Source organism: Cuculus canorus, chromosome 3 (genome assembly GCF_017976375.1).
Source record: "Cuculus canorus isolate bCucCan1 chromosome 3, bCucCan1.pri, whole genome shotgun sequence".
Classification (NCBI taxonomy): domain Eukaryota; kingdom Metazoa; phylum Chordata; class Aves; order Cuculiformes; family Cuculidae; genus Cuculus; species Cuculus canorus.
The window spans coordinates 35584303-35597605 of record NC_071403.1 but is presented as its reverse complement, the minus strand read 5'-3'; the positions used below and the strand labels follow the sequence as shown (position 1 = coordinate 35597605).

At 42.3% G+C, this 13303-nt stretch overlaps 1 protein-coding gene across 2 annotated transcripts in view; it reads right to left on the bottom strand.

The window, feature by feature from the left end:
* Positions 1 to 13303, bottom strand: part of DCBLD1 (discoidin, CUB and LCCL domain containing 1) — a 63203-nt gene that overhangs the window by 21628 nt on the left and 28272 nt on the right. For both annotated transcript variants that reach the window (XM_054061218.1, XM_054061217.1), the window contains exons 5-9: positions 13173 to 13245; positions 11311 to 11444; positions 3181 to 3221; positions 1681 to 1896; positions 814 to 944 (exon numbers count right to left, since the gene is read on the bottom strand). In XM_054061218.1, the coding sequence (XP_053917193.1) occupies positions 814 to 944; positions 1681 to 1896; positions 3181 to 3221; positions 11311 to 11444; positions 13173 to 13245 (595 nt within the window). The remainder of the gene's footprint in view (positions 1 to 813; positions 945 to 1680; positions 1897 to 3180; positions 3222 to 11310; positions 11445 to 13172; positions 13246 to 13303) is intronic.

Genomic DNA, 13303 nt, shown 5'->3' with positions numbered 1-13303 from the left:
AGGTCTGACTTTGAACGCTATGGAGACAGAGAGGGCTTTGGGTGTTTTTTTTGAAATGAAAGAGGTTTTTGGGGGAACCTGTAAAGACAAACCTGTAAAGTACATCCTTTGTCTACAGGACATAGTCGCATCGCTTTTATCTGTTCATTGTTGGTCACTCAGTCTGTGAAAGCTGTTGTGTGGACAGGTATTTTGGTGTAAGAGTATTTATTTTAAGTTTAGTTACATCAATTCCTAATAAAAATAGGCTGTGAGTACAGGCAGGTCCCACCAGTGAGGGCGGGGAGTGAGGAAGTCCCTGGTGACTATAACACAGCTCAAGTAGCAGCATGATCTGCAGGTGCAGCTTCACCAGCAGCCCTGTGCTTTGCTTTGTGTCTCTTGCTTTGGTGAGATGGGTTGACCATCCTGGTGCATCTGAAGCTGAATCTCAGCTTTGCTGGTGCCGTGCCGACCAATGCTTCCATACTGGTACAGTGTTCCTAGCATGGGCAAGCACTGAGCTAAGTTAAAGAGCCACACAAACAGCCTGTTGTACAGCTTTAATTACACTGGGTTTATTTAAAAGAAGGATACAGATGTACACGTGCCTCCCTCTGTATGTGTCACGATTTTAGCAAGCCCTGGATAACTTCCTTGTTTTGACAAGTTTGCTAGCTACTCCATGGCTCTAAATTACATTGGTGAAGGCAACCCAAGTCTAGACAAGTATGAAACTCCTAATCTTTCTTGACAGTGAAAGCCTGCCCATCAGTGTCAAGGCAGCTTACATGTTATTGCTCTGTGTTTTCCTTCCCAACCTCTTTTCCTTACCTTTTCTTCATTGCTCAGAATCCCTTTGTACGTTCTCCATTTTGAGTTGTTATTTTTGTAGTTCATTGTAAATGTCTTTACGTAAAAGTTGAAATTCAGCATAATGGATCCAGAACCACTGGTCTTAATCCCTTTTAACAAAATGCAAAATACATTTTCATTTGTTAAGTGTCTTTTTAAATGAACAGTTTCAAATGCAAACACAGAAGCCAAAATGATTCAGAGAACTTCACCTTCAAAGGCTTTAATTCACTTTTCAAACTTTGTTGGAATTCAGGGGTGGTTACTGGGTTTAAAAATTGGGTGGAGAATGGATATCAGTTTTAAAATGTGACTTTAAAGCAATGGAATGTTTAACAGAGCTCCAATTAATGGCTCAAAAACTTATAATTGCTTTTTGATGTTATGGTCCATGTCAGTAGTCTTTATATCTTTAGCAGCAACTATAATTTACATTTCTCTAACTAAACCGGAACAGTCATCTTTTTCACCTGGGTCATTATTTCAAAGACTATGATTTTAATAGTCCTTATTGATTCCAGAACTACATCATTAATAGGTCTTAAGCAACCATTTATCATCCATCTGGACTCTACAGGTACCTGTGTAAATCTTTTGGTCTGAGCCTACAGCATGTTTACAGATCAGGCGTGCATGACAGTTGAGGCCAATCCCATATACCTATAGGAAGACCAGTTATATAGGTAGCCATAGATTCTTAAATATGAAAATACTACTCCTCAATGCAGTACATTTCATTATATTTAATGAAAGAAATATCGCATTAGTGCACTTTTAGCTTTTTGAATGTGCTTAGTTTCTTCTCCAGCTGAAACCCCATCTTCTAATAACTCAGCAGTCACATACCTGTTATTCTCTTCTTCTCTCCTAAGTCTATCTCCAGCCATTCACGATTGCTGCTGTGGTTAGAGGCCCAAGCCAATCCTGGGACTTGAAGCCAAGCCTTGTCAGGGGACCACTGGAATAGTTGCCCAAATTCGTTGGTCTCCTCCCAGTGGGAAGATGCAGTAACCTGGCTCTTGGAGAGGAATCCCTCTTCCAGACTGAGAGATTTATTGCAGCCTAGGAGTACCCACACAGACAGACAGAAGGAGTTATTTTGCAGTTTCACAGCATATTTTTATATTAGACTGGCAAAATATGAAGACCACCCACAGTCAGATGTTGCTTAATCTAGTGCTAGTCTGATGCTGTCCATTAGCTGTGATGTTTGCCAGTCAGTTTGTAGTGAATGATCCAGTAGCAGAGTGCTGCGGTCCTTCTCCTTTACCAGTTTAGCTCCCATATATATGACACCCGCTGTTTCCATCTGCTGTTTTTCCCTGCCATTTTGTTTTTTAATTTCTCAGTATAGTCTCATTCATATTAAGACTTCTTATATTTTTAAATTTTCCTTCTGAAGCATAATATTTATGTTTCAAAATTGGCATTAACTTTAGTTTGCTGTACAAAACGTTTCTCAGATGAAGGCACTGTACTGAAAGGAGCACTTTACTGTAAATATTTCGTGATTCTTACCTGCAAGTAGGGCTAGGAAAGTTACTCATTAGAGAAGCTCCTTGATACTGCTGCCAAGAGGTGATATCATGGAGATAATTGCTGCAGGTGACTATTACAAATTCCATCAAAAAGGCGCAAAATTTCAGTACATCAAGGTTCCCCAGAGAAAACAGGCCAGTGGAATAAGTTTTCAATGAAGTTAAAAATAATTCCCTGGTAGTTTCAAAAGCCTTATATGTGCTCTACGGTTTTCAGTGGAATAGTAAATGATTTTATCTATCTCAGATGACTGAAATACAATTCAAATGAACAAGTGTGAACTTTTCCCTCTGCTTTGTTATGTTTTATGCAAATGAACAGCTCGACAGATTAAAGACACTTTCGCATCTTTGAAAATCATAAACAAAACTCATTCTGTATCAGTGCAGTGTAAATATATTTTCATTCCTCGCTATGTTTTCATTCTGTTCTTGTATAACAAAGATGGAATTTATAAAGGTCTGAAGAAAACCTGCTTTCATTTTCTGCCACCTAAAGTACATTAAAATGGGATTATCTGATTGCCATTTTTCATATTCTGGCATCAGTAATGCAATAGCATAATACTATTTCTGTTTCTCATCTATGAGCATGTGACCTATTCCTACTCTGTGGTTTTTTCTAACTCCCTTCACATCCCTTCCATTTTTTTTTATCCAATGTGCCAATTTAAAAAAATTGCTGTCCTAAAATATCCATCCTAGAAGAAATTTGACATTCTCCTCATTACTTTTCAAAACTTTTACAGAAAAACCTTAAATAAAAAGGTAAAATTCGAATAGCTAAAAATAAAGCCATTATTCTTACCATTTGATGTAAATATAAACCGCTTATCTGACAGGGAACCACTGTAAGAAAAGAAAAAGGTAATTAGCCTTTCAGGAGGTGGTTATGGGAATGCCAAGGTGCAGTTTCAGAATCATTGTTTATCTAGCAACATATTTCTGGCCAGATCACTGCTTGTTTTCCTGTCTGGTTGTCGACCCCAGCAAGAGTACTATTGGGCATCTCTCATCATGACTGAATTACCATCATTTTTTTAATGGTTTTGAGCATTTGTTATGCTATAAAGTAGTGAATGGAATTAAATCCGTTTGGCAGCCTCTTACAAACAGTGTTTCCCAGGGCTCAGTATTGGGGTCAGTTCTGTTTAATGTCCTTATCAGTGATCTGATTGCCCAGCGAAGCTGTGTCTGCTCCCTCCCAGGAACACCTGGAGGTGTTCAAGGCCAGGTTGGATGGAGCCTTGGGCAGCCTGATCTAGTGGGAGGCGTCCCTGGCATGGCAGGGGGGTTGGAACTAGATGAGTTTTAAGGTTCCTTCCAACACAAACCATTCTATGGTTCTATGATCTAGACAAGGGGATTGAGTGCACCCTCAGTATGTTTGTAGATGACACCAGGGCAGGAGTGTTAATCTGCTTGAGGATAGAAAGGCTCCACAGAGGGATCTGGCCAGGCTAGCTAGATGGACTGAAGCTGACTGTATGAGATTCAACAAGGCTGCATGCCCGGTCCTGCACTTCAGTCACAACAACCCCGTGCAGTGCTGCAAGGTTGGGAAAGCGTAGCCTACTGCCTTCTATGAAGGAGTGATTACATCAGTGGACAAGAGAAAAACTACATACGTCTTCTGTCTGGACTTCTGTGAGGCCTTTGACACAGTGCCCCACAACGTCCTTTTCTCAAAATTGGAGACATACAGATCTGATGGCTGAAATTTTCAGCGGATGAGGAATTGGTTCAATGGTTGCATCCAATAGTGTCCAAAGTCTCGATGTCCGGACGGAGACTGGTGACAGGTAGTGTCCCTCAGGGGTCCATACAGAGACCAGTCTTGTTTAATATCTTTATCAATTACATGAACAGTGGGATTGAGTGCACCCTCAGCAGCTTTGCAGATGACACCAAGCTGAGTAGTGTGGTTGACAGGCCTGAGGGATGGGATGCCATCCAGAGGGACCTGGACAAGCTTAAGAAATGGGCCCATGTGCACATCATCAGGTTCATCAAGGCTGACTGTAAGGTCCTGCAGCTTGGTTGGAGCAACCTCTAGGATCAGTACAGGCTGAGGGATGAAAGGATTGAGTACAGCCCTTTCAAGAAGGACTTGGGGGTAACGGTGAATGAAAAGCTGGACATGAGCCAACAATGTGTGCTCACAGCCCAGAAGACCAAACATATCCTGGACTGCATCAGAAGAAGGGTAGCCAGCAGGTCAAGGGAAATGATTCTGCCCCTCTACTTGGATTGTGTGAGACCCCACTTGGAATACTGGATCCAGCTCTGCAGTCCTCATCAAATGAAAGACATGGACCTGTTGATGCAGGTCCAGAGGAGGGCCTCAGAAATTATAAGAAGGATGGAACACCTCTTCTATGAAGAAAGACTGAGAGAGTTGGGATTGCTCAGCCTGGAGAAGTCAAGGGTCTGGGGAGACCTTATTGCAACCTTTCAGTGCTAAAAGGAGGCTTGTAAGAAAGATGGGGACAAACTTTTAAGAGGATCTGTTGTAATGGGACAAGGGGTAATGGTTTTAAACAAAAAGAGGGTAGACTTAGGCTAGATATAAGGAAGACGTTTTTTTACGAAGAGGGTGATGAAAAACTGGAACAGGTTGCCCAGAGAGGTGGTAGATGCCCCATGCCTAGAAACATTTCAGGCCAGGTTGGAGAGGATTCCAAGCAATGTGATCTAGTTGAAGATGTCCCTGCTTATTGCAGGGGGGATGGAATAGATGACCTTTAAAGATCCCTTCCAGCACAAATTATTGTATGATTTTATGATTCCAAGAGTGGCTGGAAAGCTGCCTGGTGAAAAAGGACCTGGACCTGTTGGTCAACAGGCATCTGAATCTGAGCCAGCAGCATGCTCAGGTGGCCAAGAAGGCCAACAGCATCCTGGCTTGTATCAGAAATGGTGTGGCCAGCAGGACTATGAAAGTGATTGCCCCATGTAACTGGGCACTGGTGGGGCTGTACCTCAAATACTCTGTTCAGTTTTGGGTCCCTCACTACAAAAAAGACATTGAGGACATTGAGCTGCTGGTATGTGTCTAGAGAAGAGCAACAAAGCTGGTGAAGGGTCTAGAGAACAGGTCTCATGAGGAGCAGCTGAGGGAACTGCAGTTGCTTAGCCTAGAGAAAAGAAGGCTGAGGGAAACGTTATCACTGTCTGTAGCTGCCTGAAAGGAGGTTTTAGGGAGATGGGTGTTGGTTTCTTTTCCCAATAACAAATGATAGGACAAGAGGAAACATCCTCAAGTTATGCCAGGGGAGGTTTAGACTAGATATTAGGAAAAAGTTCTTCATTGAAAGTGTTGTCAAGCATTGAAACAGGCTGCCCAGGGAAGTGGTGAAGAGCTGTCCCTGGAAGTGTTTAAAAGATGTGTAGATGTGGCACTTAGGGACATGGTTTAGTGGTGGACTTAACAGTGTTAGATTTGTAACTGGACTTGATTTTGAAGGTTTTTTTTCAACTTAAATGATTCTGTGACTCTGTGGAAGTAACTCCCTGTCCCATTGGTCTGTTACTTTTGCTACCCTCTTCTGGTTTTTTTTTTTGCACAGACCCTGTACCATGGTTGGAAGATTTCCTTTTCCTGCTCCTCAGACCAGCACCATAAAAGCATTCAAAAGAACCAGGATTGGGAAAGCTAACAGGGCCTGGAGCTACTGGCAGCGCACTGTCCCAGCGCTAGGCCCAGGTCTCTTTACACCTATGGTAGCTTAAGTTAGAATCATAGAATAGTTAGGGTTGGAAGGGACCTCAAAGATCATCTGGTTCCAAACCCCCTGCCGTGGGCAGGGACACCTCTCGCTAGACCAGGCTGCCCAAGGCCCATCCAACCTGGCCTTGAACACCTCCAGGGATGGGGCAGCCACAACCTCCCTGGGCAATCTGTGCCAGTGTCTCACCACTCTCATCACGAAGAAATTCTTCCTAATGTCCAGTCTAAATCTGCCCCTCTCCAGTTTGTACCCATTCCCCCTCATCCTGTCCCCACAAGCCTTTATGAATAGCCCCTCTCTAGCTTTCCTGTAGCCCCTTCAGGTACTGGAAGGTCGCTATAAGATCTCCTCTGAGCCTTCTCTCCTCCAGGCTGAACAACCCTAACTCTCTCAGCCTGTCCTCGTAGGGAAAGTGTTCCAGCCCTCCGATCATCTTTGCAGCCCTCCTCTGGACCCGTTCCAACAGCTCCATATCCTTCTTACGTTGAAGATTCCAGAACTGGACACAGTATTCCAAATGATGTCTCACAAGAGAGGAAGAGAGGATTGCCCTGACCCAGGTGCAGGACCTTGCACTTGGCCTTGTTGAACCTCATGAGGTTCTCACAGGCCCGCTTCTCCAGTCTGTCTAGATCTCTCTGGATGACATCCTGTCCGTCCAGTGTGGCAACTACACCACTCAGCTTGGTGTCATCTGCAAACTTGCTGAGGGTGCACTCAATCTCGCTGTCAATATCATTGATAAAGACATTGAACAGCACCAGTCCCAGTACGGACCCCTGAGGGACACCACTCATCACGGATCTCTATCTGGACTTTGAGCCATTGACTACTACTCTTTGAATACGACCATCCAACCAGTTTCTTGTTCACTGTACCATGCACCCATCAAATCCATCTCTCTCCAATTTAGAGAGAAGAATTAGAGCAACCTCTCCAAAATCAATTACTTTCTATTAATCTAAGTCCACACCTAGTTTGAAGAAAATCCATCCTTAGGTACCATGAAAGAATTATGCTTGATAATGACTAACGACATCAGCTCTGGCCATTTCTATTTCAGCTAGAGGTGTATTTCAGCCACAGTGCATAAGAACATCCTTGTTTTAATGTGGGTGGGAACGGGTTCTGTTATAAGCACAATCAACAGTTCTCATCAGGAATGGTCCAATTTGCTCCATTAACAACACCACATATATGGCTCCCCTTTTCTTACTTCTTCTGACATGTACTGCTTTGGAGTAGCAGGAGAGAAAACATTTCCTGGACCACTGCACACAGCCCTGCACAATGCAGGACAAGATAAAATTACCAGTGTAAAGGAAAGCTGTGCTTTCCTTGGCCACCCATGGAGCCAATTTCTGATTCCCAATGAGATGCCCCTGGGGTTTCATTCCAGAAGTGATGACTCTAACTAGCTGCCTAATAAAAATAAAGCCTGGATTTTAAAGTGAAATTAGTCTGGATTTCTTGAAAATCTGACCACTTCAATGTCTCTCCGATTAGCTGCATGCATCACTTGCCTCTTTTGAAAAGCCTTGGCCGGCCTGAATGAGCAGTAAAACAACTTCTGCACTAAAGCATCAAGACAGCTCCCTTTCAGGCTGCCCTTTGTTGTTGGCCAGGAAAATTTCCCCTGAGGTACCATTGGTGGGGTAACAGTGGTGTGCAGAGCTATATGTTTTGAGAGCACTGTTAACAGGGAATAGAAAAGTGGTCCCATGTCAAGGTCAATAAAAACACTGCCTCTTTTTGTCACTGAGGGAAAACTAATGACTACAGGCAAATGAAGCTCTTCAGAGATGACAGAGAGCACTGGGAGGGAGCTGATTTATTTGTAGGCGGTAGAGTAGCTAGAAGGAGAAACTCAAGCCCTCCCTCCCACATCTTCCCCCCAGGCAACCCTCAGGGGTGATCAGATGTTCTCTGCTCACTTCAAACCGGTCTGACATTACAGGCAAAACAATTTTTTTTCTTTTTTAGTGAATGCAAAGCAATCCATTTCAAGAGTAAAGAAGAAAATAAACACCTATGGTCAACAGTAGGACCTACCAAAACCAGAAATCACAGCGTTCCTCAAATACTTCTTTGTGAGACAAAGTTTTGTAATAAAAAAGTCACTCTGATTCCATTCAAATAGAGGGCTGCAACTTTAGCAAAAAAAGGGAGGAGGTTAACATCTCTAAGGTCTACAAGGCTGTGAAATCAGGCTGAAATATTTCTGCTATAATTCTGCAAGTCACTGAAGAGGACAAACTAATTCAGTAAGTGGTAATTCATCAGTTTCCTAATGTGACAGGTGGCATTTGTCACACAACTTTCACTTTGTCCTTTAAGGGGTAGTATCGCACACTGCTTCTCATTTTCCTGACAGCCTTCAGGATCCTGCCTAGCTAACAGTAGCAGTGGCAGGATTGCACAGGAGAGCTGTGCTTGTAGCTCTGCGAAAACAGAATGCTGCCTTCCATAATAAATTTGTTAGTATCAAATTCTTTTTTTTCTCTTTTCCAGAGTTAGTCTCCAACAAGCTTTTTATAAGCAGTGCAGGTTAACCCCAGATTTCATCTTTCACAATTCAAAAGCATGTGGTCTCTTGCATTTTCAAAGATGAATGATTTCACATGGTTGGATGTACAGTCACAGGCCAGCTTACATGACAAAGTTAATGTCATATACCCTTTATATTTGTACTGAGGTATCTGAACTGCCTAATAAATCCAGCCACCTCTTCATTAGAGCATTTGTGGGTGCATGTCCACAAATGGATCATGAGAATCGAAAACCTCACAGATGTCTAAGCATAACAAACACACTGAAAAATGGAGTTAAGGTGGCCAAGGTCAGCTCTTGAGGGCTAGTGAGCGAAAGAGACGTAACTCTACCATCACATTATAATGCAGACGTTTAACAGATCGATGCACTCCAGCAGCAGCCTTTGATGAGGTCAATTTTGGCTCAAGTCACTAAATAATTTAAATCTTTAATACTGAAATCCACTATAAATGAGCTTCTAAAAACTTTAGTAACCTTTTACTTAAGAGTGTCTAAAAAGCTCTTAAAGCTGTACTGTCTAAGCGCTCATTTTCTGCTCACCAGGACTAGCTGCCCCACAGGAATTTCTTGCAGCATGTAGGTATCCTGAGGACAGGGATGTCATGCAGCTTTGGAATTACCTCTTACAAAAACCTTTGTAAAGCATGAAGTGCATTGGTTCATTTTCTTAGTAAATGGGCCCATTGTTTCTAGGAATAATTATTCATGTTTTAAAATAAAATTATTTCCCTGTATCCTTCACTTTCCCTCTTCTGGGATAAGAGGATCACATCAGCAATTCATCTGCTCCTGGGATTGTTGCAGCTGCCAGAAGTAGCAGAGGCATTCCAGGAAGCACTGCGCTCATACTCCGAGTTTTTCTCAAAATCTGTGCCATCTAGTGTGCAGGCGCCCAACACAGTATGAACCCGTTTACTTATGTCTCCTTGTATAATACGTAGAAAGTGATGGTTGTCTCCTCTGGGCGACCCAGTTCCTTTGAGGTGTGCATTGTGCTTGAGCAGTGCTTCTGTCTGCCCCAGTGCCCAGGGTAGCTGAGGGGGCTGCCCTCCTTGTTAGGGTGCTCTCTTAGGAGACTCACACTAAATGGGCTAAATGCGAGCCCTGGGGACTGGCTTCAGCCTGGAAGTGCACATTTCAGCTCTCCTTCAAGTAAAGGGGTTTCCATACTTGATGTAATAGAGACAGTTTTGCATGTCTGTGAATACATCTATTACTCATGTGAAATATGTAGGATATTTGTGAATAGCGACATTAAAAGGATGTTTGGCAGTTAAGGTAATGGGTTAATTATGCAAACGGTGTTTTCCTCCAGCACGTGTACATTTGCTTTCTTTCACGCTTCATTTATTGCCTACTAGCTCTTATACTGTGAAAAAAATACAAATGGGAATCCCAGATGCCTTTTAGTATAGTATTTGATGAGCTACTGCCTGAGTTACTCCTTCTGGGATTCTCAAGGATCATGAACATACAAACATATGTAAACAGTTCCATAACATCTTTAATTAAGGTACAAAATATTTAACTTAGGGTTTCCCTAAGCTGGCATGTGTGATGGAAAGAATTTGTATAATTTGTTTTGTGGAAGGGCTTGGTGCCTGAGCTGTGCTTTGCTTTATACAAGTTTATATTAATTTCCTTAAGCAATTAACTTTTGAGGAACATGTAAGAAAAACAGAAAATATTTAGATTTTACAGCCCTTCCATTAGAAGCCCACGTTACCCAGCTTTGCATACTGCAGAGCCATTATATATAAAGCATTTCAATCTATGCTGAAGTTTAAGCACAGCAGCAGACCAAATGATTGTTTTGATTGCTTTTTTTTTTAAAATGAATGAAACCATGACAGAAATCACAAGGATGGCGTGGATATATCATGGGGAAAACAGGAATAAAATGTGAAAAACGCATATTCCCTCAGCTCTTGTAGGCTATGGGACGGAGGACAATTCTCTACAACAAAAAAAAAAAAAAAGGAAAGAAAAGGCCTCGTGTAAAATCCAGATAACATTTGAAAATTAAAAAATATAAACCAACAGGAGTAACAGAAGCAGTTGCTGGAAGGGCTTACTGTGCTGGGTAGAGATTAGAGGATTTATTTCTACTTCAACAACACTACAATTAAAAGTCAGAAGGTAAGTGGTAAATATAACATCTTTGCTATAAATATCCTAAACCAGAAAAAAAAGAATATATCAAAAGCACAATGTTTAAGAAGTTGTTCTTTAAGCCCCCTATGGCTCAATGGCCATTTTTATTTATTCGTTCTTCCTAGCTTTTTTAAAAATTTAGCATTAATTTATCATGATTTATTAGCATATTGATTAAAGATGTTTGTTGCAGATCGTACTTTCATGTATCTGCTACCAAACTAATTTGTTAAAATATTTTGGAAGGAAAAGAAGAGAAAAAAGGGTAAAGAAAATTCTGCCCTACATTGTATAGAACCACTAAAAACTTGAAACATTTTCCTGTACCCAATGCCAACACCATTTTAATAAATCTGCATAATCAAAGCCTCAGGATGCTTAGACTCACAACTAACATGTTTTCTTCCCCAAAACAGCACCCCCACCTGCTTCTGCTCATCTGGCCAGTCCACTGTGCCCCGATATTTGCTCCTAGAGCCATCCCTGCCAGCGGTACTCACTCATGCGAGGGGATGCCATTGGCAACCACACCTTCATAGCGGCTGATGCCCTTCTTCTGGGTGACACTGATCTGCCCGCCGAGCTCATCCGCGATAATGCCTGCATGTATCGCCGACTTGCACAGCAGTGAGGTCTGAAAGGCAGAATCCATCAGAAGCCAAAGCTCAGAGAATCAATCTGACAAATCGCTAATGTTTTCACTTCCAAGCCACTAGTATGCACATATTAGAGCTTATAAAATCCAGCAAAGGCTCAAGAGGGATAAGAGGCGGGGGGGAGGAGGGCGGGGAGAAAGAACAGTAGTCTATCCAAAAAATATATTTCCAAAAGTCACCTTTTTTTTTCCAAATGAAAAGGAAAATAATCTTCTTCTGAGAAGGAGCTCTAAGGTTTTAGCCTAATAAACACTGTGTCACAAAGTCAAAGGCATGGCAACTCCTCTTTGCAAAAAGAAAACTGTAATTACTTGATGGACTTGCCTGGAGGCAGATCTATCTATTTTTCAGGATTTGAGTCGCAGCATGTATTAGGAGATTTGGCTTTGTGTTGACTAGCTGCTGCTGGGTTTTAAGCATAGCCCATTTGCCAGGGATAACAGGCAGGATAACACTGAAAACTACAGGCAGGACCATTTGTATGCCAACTAGGTGGCAATAATGTACCACTGGGGGAGGGTAGGGCAGAGCAGAGAAAAGCCAGTGGAAAAGTGCAAAGGAGACATTCCCAGGAGCTGCAGGCAGACTTTGGTCTTGTTCCGACAGGCTCAGCTTGGGCTACGCTACTCAACAAGCAGGGGTGTCCCTCATCAGGGTGAGCTGGAAGGGGTGGGGACACAAAGGCAGCAGGTCTCCAAGGGAGCCCTGCAGGTTCTTCCCATCAGAAAAACTGAATCCTCCTTAACAGTGGAGGGAGAATTTGTTTTAAAAATTCTTCAGCGCAGATAAGATCTGCATGAGGTCATGCCATGTGCTGCTTTTCTTTCCTAATCACCCAAATGACGGGGCAGGAATAACTCCAGCTAATGAGAAGTTAATGTCCCATTTCTTTGTTTCTTCAGCTCTACACTTTCCAAGCTGGAACAACGTGCTTGAATAACTGGATAAACAGGTTAAACACGAACGTTGACTCTGGAAACTCAGCAACTGCTCTATTTGTGATAGGGTGGGATTTTACTTCAATGGTATGATACACTTGCTGCACTGTGAGAGACGTGAAGATTTCACAGGCATGACAGGAGGAGAGTTGATGGTGAGGGGCACAGAGAGGGTAGAACACAGTGTGATATGAGCTGTGGATAAATGCAACCACTCAGGCAACTTCTTCACTTTAAAAAATGAGCGGTTAAAACAACCCAAGAAGTAGTTATTGGTGGGATGTGATTGGGAGTCTGTAACGTTTATTTTGTCTCAGAGCAGATTGCTGGGATACTGCAGGGTCTTGAAGTCTGCATGTTACCGAAATGTGGGTTTTTTTCCTACAGGAGATAACTTTAGAAAAGAAATTCAAATGGACTCCAAACAGTTAAAAGCTGAAGTTGTAAGAATAATTAGTACGTGGATGAGCAGTGCCTCAAAAGGGACAAATCTTATGAAGGGTTTTCCAGAAAGCCAGAAACCGTAAGTCAGTGGGTGTATTTGACAATCAGTGGACTTTGTTCTCACACAATTGATTGGTCTGTTTAAAAAGTGTCTCTGTGTGCTTGTATGCTGATAACATACTCATATACTGATAATAAAAGGTATATCTAACACAGCTGGGAAGAATTACTGCCAAAAGTGAAGCAGCAAAAGTTAAAACCAAGTTGTGCTATGCTTCTCTTTTCCATCTTTATAAATTTCCCCTTGTTATGCTGTGTACTTACATCTCTGTATCCTTCTCCGATATTCCCAGAAATGTCACCTGCTATGTCTCTGCAGCCAGCAGGACAATATCTGCTGTAGTGAGAGAAGAGAGAATTGTTCAAAATATGTACTGTAGTAACAATACACAGAA